The sequence below is a fragment of the Onthophagus taurus genome, unplaced genomic scaffold (assembly GCF_036711975.1).
Source record: "Onthophagus taurus isolate NC unplaced genomic scaffold, IU_Otau_3.0 ScKx7SY_15, whole genome shotgun sequence".
NCBI lineage: Eukaryota > Metazoa > Arthropoda > Insecta > Coleoptera > Scarabaeidae > Onthophagus > Onthophagus taurus.
Genome location: NW_027248940.1, coordinates 6,510,740 through 6,529,716, shown reverse-complemented (window position 1 = coordinate 6,529,716; position 18,977 = coordinate 6,510,740). Strand labels below are relative to the sequence as shown.

Sequence of the window (18,977 nt, the reverse complement as noted above, 5' to 3'; positions counted from 1 at the left end):
TACGATTGGGGCTTGCAGCGGAAACATCTCACACATCGTGACAGAACGCGAAATATAACACTCCTAGAGTTGATGATCCAAAATTGTTGTGATACCAACGTTTGTAATGTTCTCTGGCCGGGATGTAAGTAACGTTTGTGTATGTCCTCCACCACGATTTCACTTAAACGACTATTTTTTGGTAATAACACCGGATGACGATGATCGAATGGTATTATCGTGTTTTTCAACCGACCGCCTACCCTTATCAATCCTTCACTGTCTAGGAAAGGAGCTAGAAAGCTAGCTCCAAAAGGGTTTTCAGGAAGTTTATTTGTTTGGATTTGACGGATCAGTTGAGCAAAGTTTTGTTTTTGAACATGATAAACAATTGAGTTCAATGCTTGCTGAAGATCAAATGGTGATAATGACGTAGTTGAACGTTTTTTCTTTCGACAGTGTGCTATGAAACGTTGAACATAAGCAACTATTCTTTGGATTTTCACTATTGTGGAAAAATGATTCAGAAGAGTATCAATAAAATTCACTTCGAGTTCTGTATGATTAATGATGTAAATCTTTGATTAACATTAATGGTTTCTTGTGTTTCAGAATTTTGATTAAAAGGAGCAGGCCATTTATCTGGAGAGTTGATGAGCCAAGAAGGACCCATCCACCAGATAGAACACTGAATAAGTTGATGTGGGAAATGCCCACGGGAACCGGCATCTGCAAGGTTGCTTGATGAAGGAACATATCTCCAACAATTAGACGGTAATATATTCTGTCTGTAAGTTACCCGATTGGCAACAAATGTCTTCCACCGAGAAGGTGGAGCGTAAATCCAAGATAAGGTGACTTGGGAGTCGGACCATGCTGTTATAGAATCTAATTTGATTATGGGACCTATTGCCTTCTTTATGTTTTGAAGGAGATTCACTAATAGGACGGCACTACACAGTTCCAAGCGCGGAATCGATAATGATTTCAGCGGGGCTACCCGAGCTTTTGCGCAAATAAAAGATGATGTAATTAAATGGTTGTCATTCTGACATCGTAAATATGCCACAGCACAAAATCCCGCTTGGGAAGCATCACAGAAGAGGTGAAGCTGAATTGTTTTTGGGTTTTCAGTGATTATTTTTCGAGGTAAGTTCCAACGAGACAAGTGAACCAAGACTAATTTAAATTTTTTCCAGTGATTTAGTAACGAGGAGGGGGGCTTTTCATCCCATTTATTTTTCAATTACCAAAGCTGCTGCATAAATCTCTTTGCCTGAAGAGTGCATGGAGTTAAAAATCCAAGGGGATCATAAATCCTGGCGATTTGAGATAAAATGGCACGTTTTGTACAAGAATCAGGACCAGGAGCATAGGAATAGTGGAATTCGTCGGAAGTGGGATTCCATTGCAGTCCGAGAACCTTGATGTAGTTGTCCTGATCATAATCCAACGAAATTGGCAACGAGAGATCAGCGCTGGATACGGCTTGTAGAATCGGCTTACAATTACTCGCCCACTTCCCTAGTTCAAACGCTCCTTCTTTAAGTAAGGATATTAATTCTTGTTGTAAACTGACGGTTTCGGTGATTGATTGAGCTCTAGCGAGAATATCGTCGACATAGATATGATTACCTATTATCGCGACTGCCTTTGGATATTTAGATTGATATAGATTTGCCAATTCCAACAAAGTGCGCAAAGCCAAAAATGGAGACGAGGCCACCCCGTATGTTACTGTGTTTAAATAGTATTCCTTAAGTGGTTCTTCAGGATGAAAACGCCATAAAATTTTTTGATATATGCCGATACATCTGCTTTATATCGCAAGTGATTACGTAGTTAAAGCTTCTGAATGACAATAATATTTTTGTAATGTCTTGTTGTAGCTTTGGACCTATCAGGAGCTCTTGATTTAACGAAACACCGTTTGACGTTACAGAAGATGCATCGAAAACCACTCTCAACTTCGAAGAACGATTATCTGTGCGAAACACACAATGATGTGGTATATAATATGGATTTTTTGTTGGACAGCTGATTGGTAAGTCGACTGACATATGACCAGATTGTAAATAATCTCGCATGAACTTAATGTACTTTGATTGCAGGATAGGATCTCTTAACAAACGATGCTCCAATGACATGAAACGTTTTACAGCAGCATTATAGGAATCTCCCAGAATAGGGTTTCTATGTTTGAATGGCAATGAAACCATAAATCGACCATTCAAGGTACGCTTATAATTATTTTTAAAATGAATTTCGCATTTTTCTTCTTCAGGGTTTAGTTCAGATTCGTTGAAGACCTCCCAAAATCGTTGAATTGATTTATCCAATGCTGCATTGGTCGTCGATAAGCAGGCAAAATTAGAAGCGTAGGCATAAATTAATGATTTCCCCATTGTGATCCAACCAAAGACTGAATTGATTGCAACAGGTTCGTGAGGATGGCCAATGATACGGCCTTCAGTAAATATTTGGGGTACTAATTCAGCTCCCAATAATAGGTCAACGGATTGTAGGCCGGAAAATTCTTTTTTAGGTATGTTTAAGTGGTGTAAATGGGAGTATCGTGAAATGATAGATGAAAGTGATGGTTGATCGGAACATATGCTTTGAGTAATGATAGCTTGGAAGTTGAATGATGGAATGGATGAATGTATTGGTTGTACAGAACAGGTGACTGGCCCTTTTGTGCATAGTGACGTTATTGAATTTATTCCTTGAATCTCCAAATGAGATGTGGATCTTCGGGGAAGATGCAATTTCTTAAATAGAGGCGTGATGGCTCAGCGTGTTAGCTCTCGGGTTAACACGCAGACGTCCCGGGTTCAAACCCCGGTGAAAGGACGTTGAGTCGCCCCCCGTCCTTCGGAGGGGACGTTAAGCCGTCGGTCCCGGCAACCAGTCGTCAATCTCTGGTTGTCGTTAGCAGCACGCATGTGTGTGAGGCTTGACCTTATAGGGACGAATGCGCGTGAGCGCTCTCTGACCCCACGCCCACGCTGATCGGACCTGCGCCAGGCCGTTGAGCGAGTCGTGCGCTCCGCCAGGTCGTTGAGTGAGCCGTGCGCTCCTCCGCCAGGACGTTGAGCTAGCCGTGCGCTCCGTCAGGCTGCGGCCGAGATGAAGTGTGGGTCGGGGGGTTGGGGCGGCGGTAACTCGTCATTGGCAACGAGTAAGCGGTATCGTCACCTAACGAGATACCTTCTCATACCACCTCAAGCCTCCAAGGGAGAATGCACAAGGGGCCCACTGGCGCCTAAGTGCGAGCGTAAAAATTACGCACTCCACGCTTACATACATACATGCAATTTCTTGGATAAGCGTTCCGAGATGAAATTAGACATGCTTCCGGAATCGATAGTGCTTTGACGGGATGTAACCTTCCAAATTGATCTTTAATGTGAACCATTGAGATGGGTAAAATGACATTGATATCGGTTTCTAATGTTGCGTCAGATTGTTTATGAAGTGACGTGCCGACGTGCACCGAAGAAGATGGTTGCTCTTTTAAATGGAGGAGAGTGTGATGTTTTTGACGACAGATACTACATCGATGAGTGGAGGCACAATTGTGGGTGTTATGATTTTTGTTCAAACAATTGCGGCATAAATTGTTCTCTTGAACTATTGATAATCTTTCAGATGCTGCCTTCGATTGAAAAGTAATACATCGATAAATAGGATGAGTTTCCGAACATAGTGGACATGGACGGGTTTCATTACCAGATGAGGAGCTTTCCGTTTTTAATGTAACTAATTTTTCTCGAGCTTGGGGTTTAAAACGCCCAAAGGAAGGCTTCTCTGTAGCGTTGTTTAACAACACAGCCTCTAAAGCTTTGGCTTTCTTTTCCAGAAAAGACGTCTACTGTATATATGTGGGAATTTCGATGGAAGCATGTTCGTCTTCAAAAGAAGCTCGGAGAGAGTCAGTTAATTTTTGAAGGAGTAAATTTAATAATAAGAAATCCCATTCTTCAACTGGAAATCCTAATTGACAGAATCCCTCTACATTTTCGTTAAAGAAATCTGTTAAATGTCTCACACTTTTAGCTGATTCATCTTTTAAGGATTTCAGATGAATAATTTCGTGGAAATATAAGGTGGCGAGGTATCGTTTATTCTGGTACCTTCCCTTTAACGTATTGTATGCGACAATATAATTTGCAGTTGTCATTGGAAGACCTTTCAGAAGGCTAAACGCTTCGCCTTTTAACGAAGTAAGTAGATACTGAAATTTGACTATAGGCGTCATCGCTAGATTATCATGTATCAATGAATTAAATAAATCGAAATAGGTGGGCCATTCCTTGTAATTTCCAGAAAAGGTAGGCAATGTTATTTCATGCAGTTTAGGTGACGACTGGGCAGAAGATGATTTCCAAGCGCGGATTAAGGCCTTTATAGAAAAGTACGCTGTATCAGCCTCTTTGCGGACTTTATCCTGATCCTCATAATCAGTCTCCTCAATTAAACCAATGATTTGATTGTGTAAAGTTTGAAATTGGGAATATATGCCTTCAATTTCTTCGGCTCTTGCCAGAAGAATGCTCCTCTGATCCTCATCTTCGATAGTTTTGCCAAGTTTGCGGGTTTCGAGGAGTCGGGTGTGAGGAAGATTACGTTTTAGGATAGTTTTCGAGAGTTTATCGCTCATTATAAAAGGTAAGAAACAAACGATAAATATAATTTCTTGATATAAAAATGTATGACAATAGGTATAGAACTCAATAAACTTCTTGATACAATGAACAACAAAAATGAAATACTTAAAGAAAGGTATAAGAGTATAAACCCAAATGGAAGAATAAAAGAAAATTTGAGTATAGACCCAAAATATTCGAACCAAAAAACACGGTTCTTTTAGGTGAAACCAGTTCTCGACCAGATGTGTTCGACTTGTGCGACTCGGATAAAAATACCATAAAAATGGCGTGCGGAAAAATCAAATTATTAATAATGCAAAATAAAAATTAATCGATAATCCCAGCATAGGAGCTCCAAAGGGATCGAGAGGATTGAAGAGATCCGGCTCGAAAGACCAAAATGTTCGCGCGATATAGGATCGGGATTAAAACCGGTTGTTCAAAGTTTTTATAATTTATATATTAGTCGGCCGTTCCGTATTTTATTCGTTATTGTTATTCAGTTGTTCTAACGAGTTGTTGTAGTTGACATCAAAAAGCGTAACAAATCGTTCCGTGTAATTTTCGTTAAAAAGTGGTTTCAATCGTGTTAATACACACGTTCGATAGAAGCACTTCGGCTTTTATTTGCTATTCGAAGAGATACTTCTACTTATTCTACAGGAACAGTAAGATTTTTCCTTTTTGACAGTTTTTTTCTAACCCCCGCGTTTTTAAGTAACTTTCTATAAGCGTCTCAGATTCGAGCCGGATATAACCGGAAGTGCGGAGAGAAGGCCGAGATTTTTTGAGCCGTTTTGAGTATTTTTCGATTTTTCATTTTCGTTATTGGGATGAGTTTAATAATGCTCATAAACAATTAATTCAGTATCGCGACAAGTATTCGGATACGATATATTTCACCGAGGACATTTTTTCTGAATGTGAGGAAGCTTATTTCGATGCTAAGGGGACATTGCTTGATTTGTTAAAGCCTCTTCCGCTGTCTCCGACCCCGGAAGTTGATACAAAACTAGTTTCAAACGTCAGTCATTCGTCATCGCGTTCGCGTCATTTACCGAAAATTGATCTTCCAACCTTCGACGGTAAATACGCCAATTGGGCTCAATTCCAGGACTTGTTTTCTACGATGGTTAATGACAATGAAGACCTTACCGATGTCGAACGTCTTCAATATTTAAAAATGAGTTTGACCGGTGAACCCGCTCAGTTATTAAAAAACATTTCTGTTACCGGTGATAACTTTTCAAGATCGTGGCAAATATTGATTGACCGGTATGAAAATCGACGGTTATTAATTGAGACTCAATTATCGATTTTATTTTCCGCGCGTACCGTAAAGAGTGATTCTTCTAGCGAACTTAAACGTCTTGTCGGGGAAACTAAAGAAGCTTTCGGTGCCTTAAAAGTATTGAAATGTCCGATTCAGCATTGGGACTATATTCTCGTATATTTAATCGTACGAAAATTAGATATAGACGCCGTTAAAGAATGGGAGAGATCGATTGGAAATCATCGCGATCCGTCAACGTTCGATGAGCTTGAGGACTTTCTGATGAACCGTATTCACACCTTGGAAGCTGTCGAAAATCTTCAATCTAGCCGTAAAGTATATTCCATTTCAACGGGTTCAAAGGTCTCTAGTGTGAAAGCTCATCATGCTTATTCTCCTGTAAATGGTTGTGTTATGTGCAACTCAGCGCATTACATTTCTTCATGTCCGGCTTACTTTTCAAAAAGCCCGGCAGAACGGCAAGATTTTGTGATATCCCGGAGATTATGTTACAATTGTCTTGGTTCACATACCGTCAACAAATGTCGCGTTTCTAAACGATGTCGCGTTTGTCGCAAATCTCACCATACGTCTCTTCACGACGCGCCACGACGCTCAACTTCAACTAGAATACAATCTTCAGTTGAACCTTCAAAGTCAGGAACAGTTTTCGCGCCCATACAAGAACAGCCGAGCATCACCGCTAATGACTTAACCGTATCGAATCATCTTTTACATTCGCACCACATTCATGCTCCGGTACTGTTGGCTACAGCTTTAGTACGGATTGAATCATCGCGTGGACATTCCGTCATCGTTCGAGCCCTTATTGATCAAGGATCCGAAGTTTCTTTCATCACCGAGTCACTTGTACAACAGCTTCAACTTCCGCGAAAACCAGCAAGTATTCCTATTTCAGGAATTGGTTCGCAACGTACAAGTATTTCAAACGGAATTGTTACAGTTCAATTAAGTTCGCAATTCAATCCATTTCTTTCATTCAACGAAGAAGCGTTAATATTGCCGAAATTAACCGCTTATTTACCTCAAAAATATTCTGCTCAGTTACCGATTGAGCTACTGAATTTACCGTTAGCCGATTCAGATATCTCATCATCAAAAAGAATTGATTTGATTCTTGGTGTGAGTTTATATTCTAAAATTCTTCAAAATGGTGTTAAACGAAGTAGTGAAGGTTCTTTGATTGCCCAGCAAACCGCGTTTGGATGGATTCTTTCCGGCGTACTGTCGAATCAATCACAATCAAACTTCAACCCGTATGGATTTCAGTGTTCGATAGTCGTGAATTCGCGGATTTAATGCAAAAGTTCTGGACGATAGAAGAAGAATCAAGTTCTAAGCCGTATTTATCTACCGACGAAATTGATTGTGAAAAACATTTCGTCAATTCACATTCGCGTGACAGCTCTGGACGTTTTATTGTTCGTTTACCATTTCGAAAGTCTCCGCGTGAATTGGGAAATTCTTATATGATCGCTGTTAAGACTTTTTCTCGTTCCGAGTTAAGATTCGCACGGGATGAAAGCTTCAAGACCGCGTATAGCAAATTTATGCGCGAATATCTCGATTTAAATCATATGCGTCCCGTTACAGTGCCAGTCGAATCACCCAACTTCTATCTTCCGCATCACGGGGTGATTCGCGAATCTAGTACGACTACTAAGCTTCGTGTCGTGTTCAACGGATCACAAACAACATCATCTGGATTATCGTTAAACGATTGTCTTCATACTGGTCCGAAACTTCAAAGTGAACTTGTTGATGTTCTTCTAAGGTGGAGACGCCATCCCGTCGCGTTCGCGTGTGACTTAGAGAAAATGTATCGTCAAATTGACGTTCATCAAGATGATTGGCAGTTTCAACGAATCGTCTGGCGTGAAAATCACACTTACGTGGACGATATCATTTCCGGTGCTAATGACATTGATGAAGTTCAAGAATTAATCTTTCAATTAAATCGAGTTTTAACGGCGGGCGGTTTCCTAGCGCGAAAGTGGATTTCAAATGTTTCAAAAGCGCTCGCATATGTTCCTTCAGACCTTCTATCCGATACAGAAACGTTGCGTGTTCAAGATGACAATTCCCCTCGCGCATTGGGTATTCTTTGGAACAATTCGACCGATGACTTTCTATTTTGTTTCAATAATGACGATTTTGACTTCCGAGAACTTACTAAGCGGAAAGTTCTATCAGTCATTGCGCGTTCATTCGACCCCCTCGGGTGGCTTTCTCCGATCATTGTAACTGCGAAGATTTTTATGCAAAATTTGTGGACTTGAAATCTCGAATGGGACGAAATCCTTCCGCATGACCTTTCTCTTCAATGGAACGAATACACTAACTCTTTTCAAACGTGTCCGATAATTCGCATTCCGAGATGGCTTGGAATTACTCGCGATTGTTCTTCGATTGAATTGCACGGGTTCGCGGATGCTTCGACTAGTGCCTTTGGTGCGGTAGTGTATCTTCGCGTTTCAAGAGCTGATGATGTTCGCGTTTCAGTAACAGAAATTCAGGAGCTTTCTCATGTTCATTGGCGCTACGTTCCGACGAAAGAAAACCCAGCCGATTTGTCTTCCCGTGGAGTTTCAGTGACGAAACTTGAAGCCGAAACGTTATGGTGGAATGGACCCTCTTGGCTTCGCTCACCACCCTCAGAATGGCCATCTCTTCGGCCCAATTCGGATGCCAAAGAAATTCCAGAAGCACGTTCTATTCATACATCCAACACCGCAACTGCTATGAAAAAAGGATGGGATTTAAAGTTGAAATATTCGTCGTTGAACAAGCTTCTGCGAGTCACTGCTTGGTGTAAGAGATTTTTTCATAAACTAAAGACTAATTCAAAGTTTTCAGACATACTTTCTCCTGATGAACTGAACGACTCTTTAATGTTCTGGGTGCGGAGTGTCAACAACTTCATTTCTCGGACGAAATTCAAATTCTAACGGACGGCCGTGTAGTGCCGCGTTCAAGTTCTCTTTTCCGACTTTCTCCGTTCATAGACGGTAAAGGTTTTCTACGAGTGACCGGTCGCCTTCGATTTTCAAATTTGGATTGGAATGAGAAGCATCCAATCATCCTTCCAAAAGATTCGCCAATTACGATTCTTCTGATCGACAAACATCATCGAGCTACGTTGCATGGAGGAACTCAACTAACTTTATCTTCAATCCGACGCCATTTCTGGATCGTTGGAGGGCGAGTACCTGTCCGTTCGTTCATTCATCGATGTATGTGTTAAGATTATGAAAGTTTCACGACAATCGGAAAATAGTTTCCCGAAAAATTCAACGAAAACTAAAGTGAAATTGGAATGAACGCTTGGAACAGGTTTTTGAAATGACACGCACGAAATTTCGACGACAAAAGAGACACATTTATTTTAGAACAAGACTTTTATACATCCCAAACAGGAACGAGAAAAACGACACGAAAAAAAAATAAAACTAAACGTGGAAATAAAATTAATTGTAAAAAAAATAATAATGAACTTTTTTAACATTCCGCCCGCCTTGCCGTAACGGCAATGAACACTAACAACGACGGGACGAAATAAACAGAAATTTCAATATGAACGAAAAAAAAAGTATAATAATTGAAAATAAAATAAAATAAAACGGAATATCTGAACGTATCCTAAAGCATGACAACGCTAAACAGGCTAAACAGCTAACTTCACGAAGACGCTCAAGATGTCAACACAAAAAAAAAAAGAAACAATATTTTGTATGTAAATGCATTAAATACAATGAAATTAAACACAGTAATAATTGGAAGAAGAAGAAAAAAAAAAAAATGAATTCGGAAATTATCTTAGCCAGGTAATGAACATAATTTTACTATTGGTCGAACTAGAGTAGTAGTCGGTGTCTTTATTGTAGCCACTCTAACACGATTATCAGCCCCAGGGTGAAGTTCCAAGACACGTGCAGTGGTCCACTTGGACGGGGGAAGCCGTTCGTCCTTGATAAGAACGAGACTACCAACTTTAGGTAAGTTCCTTTCTTGATGCCACTTGTTTCGGTTTTGGAGAGATTGGAGATAAAATACTTTCCAATGCTTCCAGAATTCTTCTATCAAACGTCGGAGGAACTGGTAACGGTTGAGACGTGAGATGGTTTCATCCAATAGAGATGGTTCTGGAACCACAGATAACGACGACCCAATCAAGAAATGAGCTGGACATAAAAATTCAAAATTAGTAGGGTCATTGGAAACAGGACAGAGAGGACGGGAGTTTAGGACGGCTTCTATTTGTATGAGGACAGTGGTGAATTCCTCGTAAGTGAGAACGGTGGAACCCATAATTTTCCGAAGATGTGTTTTTACGGAGCGAACTCCAGCTTCCCACTTCCCTCCAAAATGGGGTGCTGAAGGGGGGTTGAATCTCCAACGGGTTCCATCGTTGCTGAGGACGTTGATTAAATGATTCCACTCCTTGGAGGCGGAGCTGAAGAGGGATCGTAGTTCCCTATCTGCCCCAATAAGGTTGGTACCACAATCCGAATACAAACACTGGCAAAGACCACGACGTCCGGTGAATCGTTTGTATGCGGCAATGAATCCATTCGTCGTGTAGTCAGTGGAAATCTCTAAATGTATTGCTGATGAAACTAGACATACAAATAGAATTAAATAAGATTTATATGTTTTGTGACCTCGTCCTTTGTGTGTTTTCAGAATAAATGGCCCAGCATAGTCGACCCCAGAGTGGAGAAACGGTCTCGATGGGGTTACTCGTGACGGAGGTAGTTGACCCATCATCTGTTGACTGGTTTTTGCACGTTGACGAGCACAAACGATGCATTGATGTATGAAGGATCTGACTGGAGATCTTCCACCAACAATCCAAAATCGTCGACGAATGGAAGATAATGTAAGCTGAGTTCCACCATGAAGAACTCGACGATGATGAGCATCAATGATTAGTTTTGTGAAGGGATCGTCCTTGGGAAGAATCATAGGATGTTTCTCGTCCCAATTCAAAACGGAAAATTGTAGACGTCCTGTAATTCGTAGAAGTCCATGGCCGTCTATGAAAGGGGTAAGTCGATAGATCGAACTACTTTTTGAAATAGATTTTCCGGTTAATAGAATTTGAATTTCTTCTCTAAAACTGGTTTTTTGAACCTCTTTAACCCAAAACAACAAAGATTTTTCGAGTTCTTCTGGAGTTAAATTGCCTGAAACATTTGAATTTTTTGATTTATTTATAAAACGGAAACACCATGAAGTGACCCGAATAAGCTTGTTTAATGTAGAATATTTTTCTTTTAAATTCCAGGTTTGAATCGCAATGTGATGAGAAGAAGATGTCCTTTTAATTTCACGATCGGCTTCGACTGAGTCAGCAATTTTTAACGAAGGCCAATCTGATGAGGGAAGTTGAAGCCATGATGGACCGGACCACCATATCGATTGCTGTTGAAGTTTATTTATTGGCACACCACGGGAAGCTAAGTCAGCTGGATTATCGGAACCAGGCACGTAAGACCACTTTGCTTGTGATAGTTCTTGAATCTCTATGACACGGTTACGCACGAAATCTTTCCATCTGTTGGGATGGCTGCGTATCCATGACAAAGCGACAGTGGAATCAGTCCACAGATAAGTTGAAAAGTTTTCGAATTCTAGCGTAGATCGAATCCGATGTACCAACCGAGATAGAACTACCGCCGCGCACAGTTCTAAGCGCGGAATCGAAACAACTTTTAACGGAGCCACTTTTGTTTTAGAACTTATCAACACAACCCGCACCTCCGCTAAGGTTTCAACCCGAATATACGCAACCGCCGCGTATGCGTTTGTTGATGCATCAGAAAAACCGTGGATTTGAATGTTGGATTTATTGTTATCGATGCCAAACCATCGAGGAATGCTGATGGTAGTAACGTTTAGAAGGTCTTTTTGAAAATTTTGCCACCGTTTCGCGAGATCTTCCGGTAATTCATCGTCCCAATCAAGACCAAGCACCCACAATTCTTGCATGAAGATTTTTGCCGTTATTATGAACGGAGAAAGAAGACCGAGGGGATCGAAAAGTTTCGCGATGAATGAAAGAACAGATCGCTTGGTAAGATTTTCATCGGTATGAGTAACACTTAAATTAAATAAAAACTCGTCTTTTTTATTATTCCACAGAAGTCCCAATGCGCGGGGAAATTCGGATTCGTCTTCAAATTTTATGGTATCGTTCATGGAAACGTCATCGCGCGGTAGATTTTCAAGCGTAGAAGCTTGATTCGAAATCCATTTCCGCGCGTGGAAACCGCCCGCCGTAAGTATACTGTTTGTTTGATTAATGAGAGTTTTAACTTCTTCAATGGTCTCTGCGCCCGACAAAATATCATCTACGTACGTGTCTTTTTTCAGAGCCACTGATCCGGAAGGTTGAATTGTGGAGTGCTGATCAGCCAAATGGTGCAGGCACCGGATAGCCAAGAACGGAGCACACGATAACCCATAAGTAACAGTGTTAAGTTCATAATTTTCTATTACTTTATCCGAACTATCGCGCCAAACAATTCTTTGAAAAGATCGATCATTCGGATGAACGTTTATTTGACGGTACATCTTTTCAATGTCGCACGAAAACACGATTTTATGACGTCTCCATCGGAGGAGAACGTCAACTAGCTCGGCTTGCAGTTTTGGCCCGACGTGTAAGCAGTCATTAAGGGAAAGGCCCGATGACGTAACAGCTGAACCGTTGAAAACTACGCGGAGTTTTGTCGTGGAACTTGATTCGCGTACTACACCGTGATGCGGAAGGTAATAATTCGTATTGTTTGGGTTTAACGACACCAAACTCATGTGCCCTAGTGTCAAATACTCGTGCATAAAATCACGGTAGGCTAGAAAAAGTTTTTCGTTAACGGCGAAACGTTGCTCCATACGACCGAAAGAACGAACCGCGACGTGACGCGATGAACCGAGATCCGATGAAGGTCGTCTAAACGGAAGCCGCACTACAAAACGTCCGTTTACGTCTCGCGAATGAGTGTTTATAAAATGGTTCTCGCACTCAAGATCGTCTGAGGCAAGTTTTTGAGTTGAATTAGTGTCGTCCTCGATTTTCCAAAATTTTTGAATTGCGGTTAACAACTCCCGATCAACGGAACATTGGAAACCGAACCGTTCCGAATTTGCACTTGGAAAAGAAACGTGACCGAAAAGAATCCATCCGAAAAGAGTCTCTTGAGCTACCAAAAAACCGTTGTTAAATTTCCGAATATTATTCAAAATAATTCGCGAATAAAACTTCACCCCGAGAATCAAATCAATTCGACGATTCGAATAGAATTCTGGATCGGCTAAATCCAAAGAATTTACTTCAACCGGAATGGTTTTTGGTTCTTGTTTTGGTATGTAGGAAGTCAATTTTGGTAATATGAGAGTCTCTTCGACGATGGAAACGTTGTTGTCACTTTTGGAAATGATATTAACCGACGTTGTACCGTTTGAAACGCACGTTTGTGTTGATCCAACGCCGTTTATTGGTACGCATGTGGCTTTGCGCGGTAACGACAGACGCTGCACAAGAGCCTCGCTCACGAAAGAAACTTCCGACCCTTGATCGATCAAGGCGCGAACCAAAAGGGAATCACCTCGAACCGATTTTACCCGCACCAAAGCTGTAGCTAGGAGAACCGAGGAACTGAGATGAAATGTGTTGACCTGGTGACTCGTTGAGGTACCAGGGACGCTTACTTTACTTTCGACAAATTCGTTGTTTTTGTTAGAATTTGAGTTGCAACTTTTATTTAATTTTTCAGGAGGAAATTCGTGCAAAATGGTGTGATGACGTTTTGAACAAGTTTTGCATCGAGTTGCTACACGACAGTCAGGAAGATAGTGATTCCCGAGACAATTAAAACACCGCTTATTTTGAATTACGAATTCGCTCCTTTGTTTCGGAGATTTTGTAAGAAAATTATCGCATCGAAATATTGAATGGTCACCATTACAAATAAAACATTTCTGTACCGCCACCGACACGTTATGGGATTTAAACGAGCTGGGTTTTTGAGCAGACCCAGACGAAACTGAAAAGCTTTTCTTTTTGGTGGAAAGTCTTTCGATCGCTTCAAGTGTCAATACGCGGTTGTTAAGAAAATCCATAAACTCTTTAAATGTCGATGAAATTTTTCGATTGTTTATCGATCGTTCCCACTCTTTACTCGTCTCGCTGTCGAGTTTACGAACGAGGATGTGTATGAGGACAAGATCCCAATGTTCGACCGGACATTGCAGAGCTTCCAACGCGCCGATGGATTCGTTAATTTCGCCGATGAAGCTGTTCAACTCTTCAGACGAATCCGTGCGAAGAGATTTCGAAGACAATAAAATGGTAAGTTGCGCTTCAACTATCACCCGTAAATTATCATACCGATCCTCCAAAATTTGCCATGCAACATCGAAGTTGTCATGTGTTACCGATAAATTTTTAATTAATCTAGCCGGTTCTTTTTCCAGACTCATTTTCAAGTACTGGAACTTCTCGACGTCAGTTAATGAAGTGTCGTTTTTTATCATGGTAACGAATAAATCGCGGAACTGGGTCCAATCAACACAACGACCGCTAAATTTAGGTAAGTTGATACGCGGAAGCTGTCGCTGATGAGGAATCACGACCTCTGGTGCTGCCTGAACTGGTTCCGAACGAGTTGCCGCTTTACTGATGTCGCTCAGCATGTCCAACATTAGACCTTTCGCGTTGGTGTAATTTTCCTCGCACGAACTGAATAAATCATCCGAAAAATAGATGGTTTCCGAATAATCCGATCGGTGTTGATTTAGTAATAAATGGTTCTGTTTGAACTCATTCCAATTATCGATGATACGCTCAACTCGCGTATTAATTGAACCGACCGTACGACGCGCATGCGGCAATTTTCGAAGATTATCCTCGGACTTTGCAATGAAACTGAAAAGTTCATTTTGTCGTTCGAAAATGTATTCTAAGTCTTTACTTGGTTGAGCCATTTTAACAAAAAAATAAACGAACGAAAATGTCAATCAAAGAAATTGTAAAGGTATTTTTTTTTTTAAAAAATTAATTTTTAACACTCCGACGCGAAATGAAATTAAATAAATTGAAAATTGTCACCGTTTTTTTTGTCAATCCGTAGAACCTAGAGGATCCACTCGACGTATGCACGGCGATGCTCCTGGTGCTGACGAAGACACCAACCAGGACGCTGGACGGATGTAATCTCCTTGAAGACTCGGCGTGAAGGGGCTCTTCGGGGGCCTTGGAGCGCCGAGGAATGAAGAATAAAAAAATATACGAAGTTGAATTCAATTTAATTTTTTCTTTCTTTCTCCCCTTTTTTCCAATTTGAAATGAAGAGACGAAGTTCCAATTTAAGTTCACCGTATGAAGAACACTTAAATTTGAAGAAACACGTTTCCGAAATGAAAGATGGTGAACACTCGCGTAACACTATTCGAAAATTATTTTACCGATCGTAAACTGAATCCGGCTCGAAGGACCAGAAAATGTTAAGATTATGAAAGTTTCACGACAATCGGAAAATAGTTTCCCGAAAAATTCAACGAAAACTAAAGTGAAATTGGAATGAACGCTTGGAACAGGTTTTTGAAATGACACGCACGAAATTTCGACGACAAAAGAGACACATTTATTTTAGAACAAGACTTTTATACATCCCAAACAGGAACGAGAAAAACGACACGAAAAAAAAATAAAACTAAACGTGGAAATAAAATTAATTGTAAAAAAAATAATAATGAACTTTTTTAACAGTATGATTTGTGCGAAACAACGAGCAGTCATCAGCCAGCAGTTGATGGGCCAACTTCCGCCTTCAAGAGTCATATCATCCCGCCCGTTTCTACACACCGGTGTTGATTACGCCGGACCTTTTCATCTGAAGCATCTTCGAGGACGTGGTAGTAAGACGTATAAAGGTTATCTTATTCTGTTTGTTTGTTTAGCCACTTCAGCCGTCCATTTAGAAGTGGCCACAGATTATTCAACTTCAGGATTTCTTGCTGCGTACAAGCGATTTTTCGGAGGAAGAGGTATCAGTGAATGCCTCTACAGCGACTGTGGCACGAATCTTGTTGGAGCTGACCGTGAGCTGCGTTCCATGTTTTCCGCAACGTCCAAAGAATGGAAAGAAATGGCTAGTCTCTTGAGCAGCGACGGCACCCGATGGAAGTTCAATCCTCCCGGAGCACCACATTTCGGTGGAAAGTGGGAGGCCGGAGTAAAATCCGTTAAAGGCCATCTTCGAAAAATTGTCGGATCGACACTTCTTACGTATGAAGAATTCAACACCGTTTTGATTCAAATTGAGGCCGTGCTAAATTCAAGACCTCTATGTTCAATATCTGACGATCCGAACAATTTTGATGTTCTGACTCCGGCTCACTTTCTCATCGGTAACACTCTCACCGTTGTTCCGGAGCCGTCCGTCTTCGATGAAAAGATATCGAGACTCTCTCGATGGCAGCTTCTTCGTCGTATGGTCGAAGATTTCTGGAAGATTTGGGAAAAGTTTTACTTACAATCCATGCAGAACGCTACGAAATGGTTCAATCAACAAAATCTTCCTCAAATTGGACAGCTTGTACTCATTCGAGATGAAAGATTACCTCCGGCGAAATGGTCTCTAGCAAGAATTCTTCAAATTCATTCCGGTGCCGATGGCCACGCTCGTGTCGCAACGCTCAAAACCGCAAATTCAACGCTTGTTCGTCCGTTCGCTAAGTTAAGCATTTTGCCATATTGTACAAATTAGTTAAATGTTATTCAATTCTAGTTATTTTTTCACATTTCATTCCGTTTCATTTAATTCAGTCATTTATTGTTAATTTCTTTCTAATTATTTCATTACTTTATTTAATGTAAAACTTTGTTTTCCTGCCGCCATTTTTTTCTTATTTAGTTTGTAATCATTTCAGTTAGGGTCAATTTTCAAATTATTGTATTTTTTTTTTTAATTTTCTGTTGCCATTCGGCAAGGCGGGCGGTAATGTTCAAAGTTTTTATAATTTATATATTAGTCAGCCGTTCCGTATTTTATTCGTTATTGTTATTCAGTTGTTCTAACGAGTTGTTGTAGTTGACATCAAAAAGCGTAATAAATCGTTCCGTGTAATTTTCGTTAAAAAGTGGTTTCAATCGTGTTAATACACACGTTCGATAGAAGCACTTCGGCTTTTATTTGCTATTCGAAGAGATACTTCTACTTATTCTACAGGAACAGTAAGATTTTTCCTTTTTGACAGTTTTTTTCTAACCCCCGCGTTTTTAAGTAACTTTCTATAAGCGTCTCAGATTTTTCCCGCGCCGGTCTCGACTATTTCTTAACACCGGTGCTGAATCGTAATTCAAATAATATTTACTCAATTAAGGAATCAAGAGAAGTGATAAGGAAATAAAAGATTGTAATTAATTTTAATTGTCTTACTCTAATTCTCCTTCTTTTACACCCTTTTATGTCGATCGCACAACGGAAGGTCAAGAATAGATCGATATCGCACGACGGACGGCCGAGAAGAGAGATCGATCGATCAATATCGATCGTGATATTTAAAGTGACAAGTTAACGGGGGTGCAAAGGGGGTTGCCTATATTCCTGATTTAACATTTAGAAACGCGACATTTATTGACGGTGTGTGAACCAAAACAATTGAAGCATAATTTCCGGGATATCACAAAATCCTGCCGTTCTGCCGGGCTTTTTGAAAGGTAAGCCAGACATGATGAAATGTAATGCGCTGAGTTGCACATAACACAATCATTTACAGGAGAAGAAGCATTATGAGCTTTTACACTAGAGACTTTAGAACCCATTGAAATGGAATGCACTTTACGGCTAGATTGAAGATTTTCGTCAGCTTCCAAGGTGTGAATACGGTTCATCAGAAAGTCCTCAAGCTCATCGAACGTTGACGGATCGCGATGATTTCCAATCGATCTCTCCCATTCTTTAACGGCGTCTGTATCTGAATCGGACATTTCAATACTTTTAAGGCACCGAAAGCTTCTTTAATTTCCCCGACAAGACGTTTAAGTTCGCTAGAAGAATCACTCTTTACGGCACGCGCGGAAAATAAAATCAATAATTGAGTCTCAATTAATAACCGTCGATTTTCATATCAGTCAATCAATATTTGCCACGATCTTGAAAAGTTATCAACGGTAACAGAAATATTTTTTAATAATTGAGCGGGTTCACCGGTCAAACTCATTTTTAAATATTGAAGACGTTCGACATCGGTATGGTCTTCATTGTCATTGACCATCGTAGAAAACAAGTCCTGGAATTGAGCCCAATTGGCGTATTTACCGTCGAAAGTTGGAAGATCAATTTTCGGTAAATGACGCGAACGCGATGACGAATAACTGACGTTTGAAACTGGTTTTGTATCAACTTCCGGGGTCGGAGACAGCGGAAGAGGATTTAACAAATCAAGCAATGTCCCCTTAGCATCGAAATAAGCTTCCTCACATTCAGGAAAAATGTCCTCGGTGAAATATATCGTATCCGAATACTTGTCGCGATACTGAATTAATTGTTTATGAGCATTATTAAACTCATCCCAATTAGTCTCAAGCCGTTCCAAACGACTTTGAAACTCGTTCCCGCGAGTACGTTTAGCGATCGCTAGCTTTTTCAAATTATCTATTGTCCGAGAAATAAACCCGTGAATGTCATTTTGCCGTTCGAAAATCGGGTTTAAGACAATTTCACGAGCGGTCGCCATGGTAACGTAAACACAATAACGAAAATGAAAAATCGAAAAATATTCAAAACGCCTCAAAAAATCTCGGCCTTCTCTCCGCACTTCCGGTTATATCCGGCTCGAAGGACCAAAAAATGTTAAGAAATAATCGGAACCAGCGCGGAAAAAATCTGAGACGCTTATAGAAAGTTACTTAAAAATCCGGGTGTTAAAAAAAACTGTCAAAAAAAGGAAAAGTCTTACTATTCTTGTAGAATAAGTAGAAGTATCTCTTCGAATAGAAAATAAAAGAGAAAATAAATAAAATAACACGATTGAAACTACTTTTT

General features: G+C 40.4%; 5 protein-coding genes and 1 long non-coding RNA gene across 6 annotated transcripts; 4 read left to right on the top strand and 2 right to left on the bottom strand.

The window, feature by feature from the left end:
- The first annotated feature begins 1,184 nt into the window (after positions 1-1,184).
- Positions 1,185-2,537, top strand: LOC111419516 (uncharacterized). The gene is made up of 4 exons (XR_002706960.2): positions 1,185-1,809; positions 1,869-2,023; positions 2,091-2,214; positions 2,264-2,537. It is a non-coding gene; the product is annotated as an uncharacterized lncRNA (long non-coding RNA).
- Positions 2,538-5,760: 3,223 nt separating this feature from the next.
- On the top strand, positions 5,761-7,224 carry LOC139432348 (uncharacterized). Its single transcript, XM_071200829.1, has one exon. The coding sequence runs from the start codon at positions 5,761-5,763 to the stop codon at positions 7,222-7,224; it is 1,464 nt and encodes a 487-aa protein (XP_071056930.1).
- Positions 7,224-8,204, top strand: LOC139432347 (uncharacterized). Its single transcript, XM_071200828.1, has one exon. The coding sequence runs from the start codon at positions 7,224-7,226 to the stop codon at positions 8,202-8,204; it is 981 nt and encodes a 326-aa protein (XP_071056929.1).
- Positions 8,205-9,741: 1,537 nt separating this feature from the next.
- On the bottom strand, positions 9,742-14,913 carry LOC139432346 (uncharacterized). Its single transcript, XM_071200827.1, has one exon. It carries the CDS (start codon positions 14,911-14,913, stop codon positions 9,742-9,744), a length of 5,172 nt encoding a protein of 1,723 aa, XP_071056928.1.
- Positions 14,914-15,698: 785 nt separating this feature from the next.
- Positions 15,699-16,697, top strand: LOC111420153 (uncharacterized). Its single transcript, XM_071200826.1, has one exon. It carries the CDS (start codon positions 15,699-15,701, stop codon positions 16,695-16,697), a length of 999 nt encoding a protein of 332 aa, XP_071056927.1.
- Positions 16,698-18,060: 1,363 nt separating this feature from the next.
- Positions 18,061-18,669, bottom strand: LOC139432345 (uncharacterized). Its single transcript, XM_071200825.1, has one exon. The coding sequence runs from the start codon at positions 18,667-18,669 to the stop codon at positions 18,061-18,063; it is 609 nt and encodes a 202-aa protein (XP_071056926.1).
- Positions 18,670-18,977: the final 308 nt, after the last annotated feature.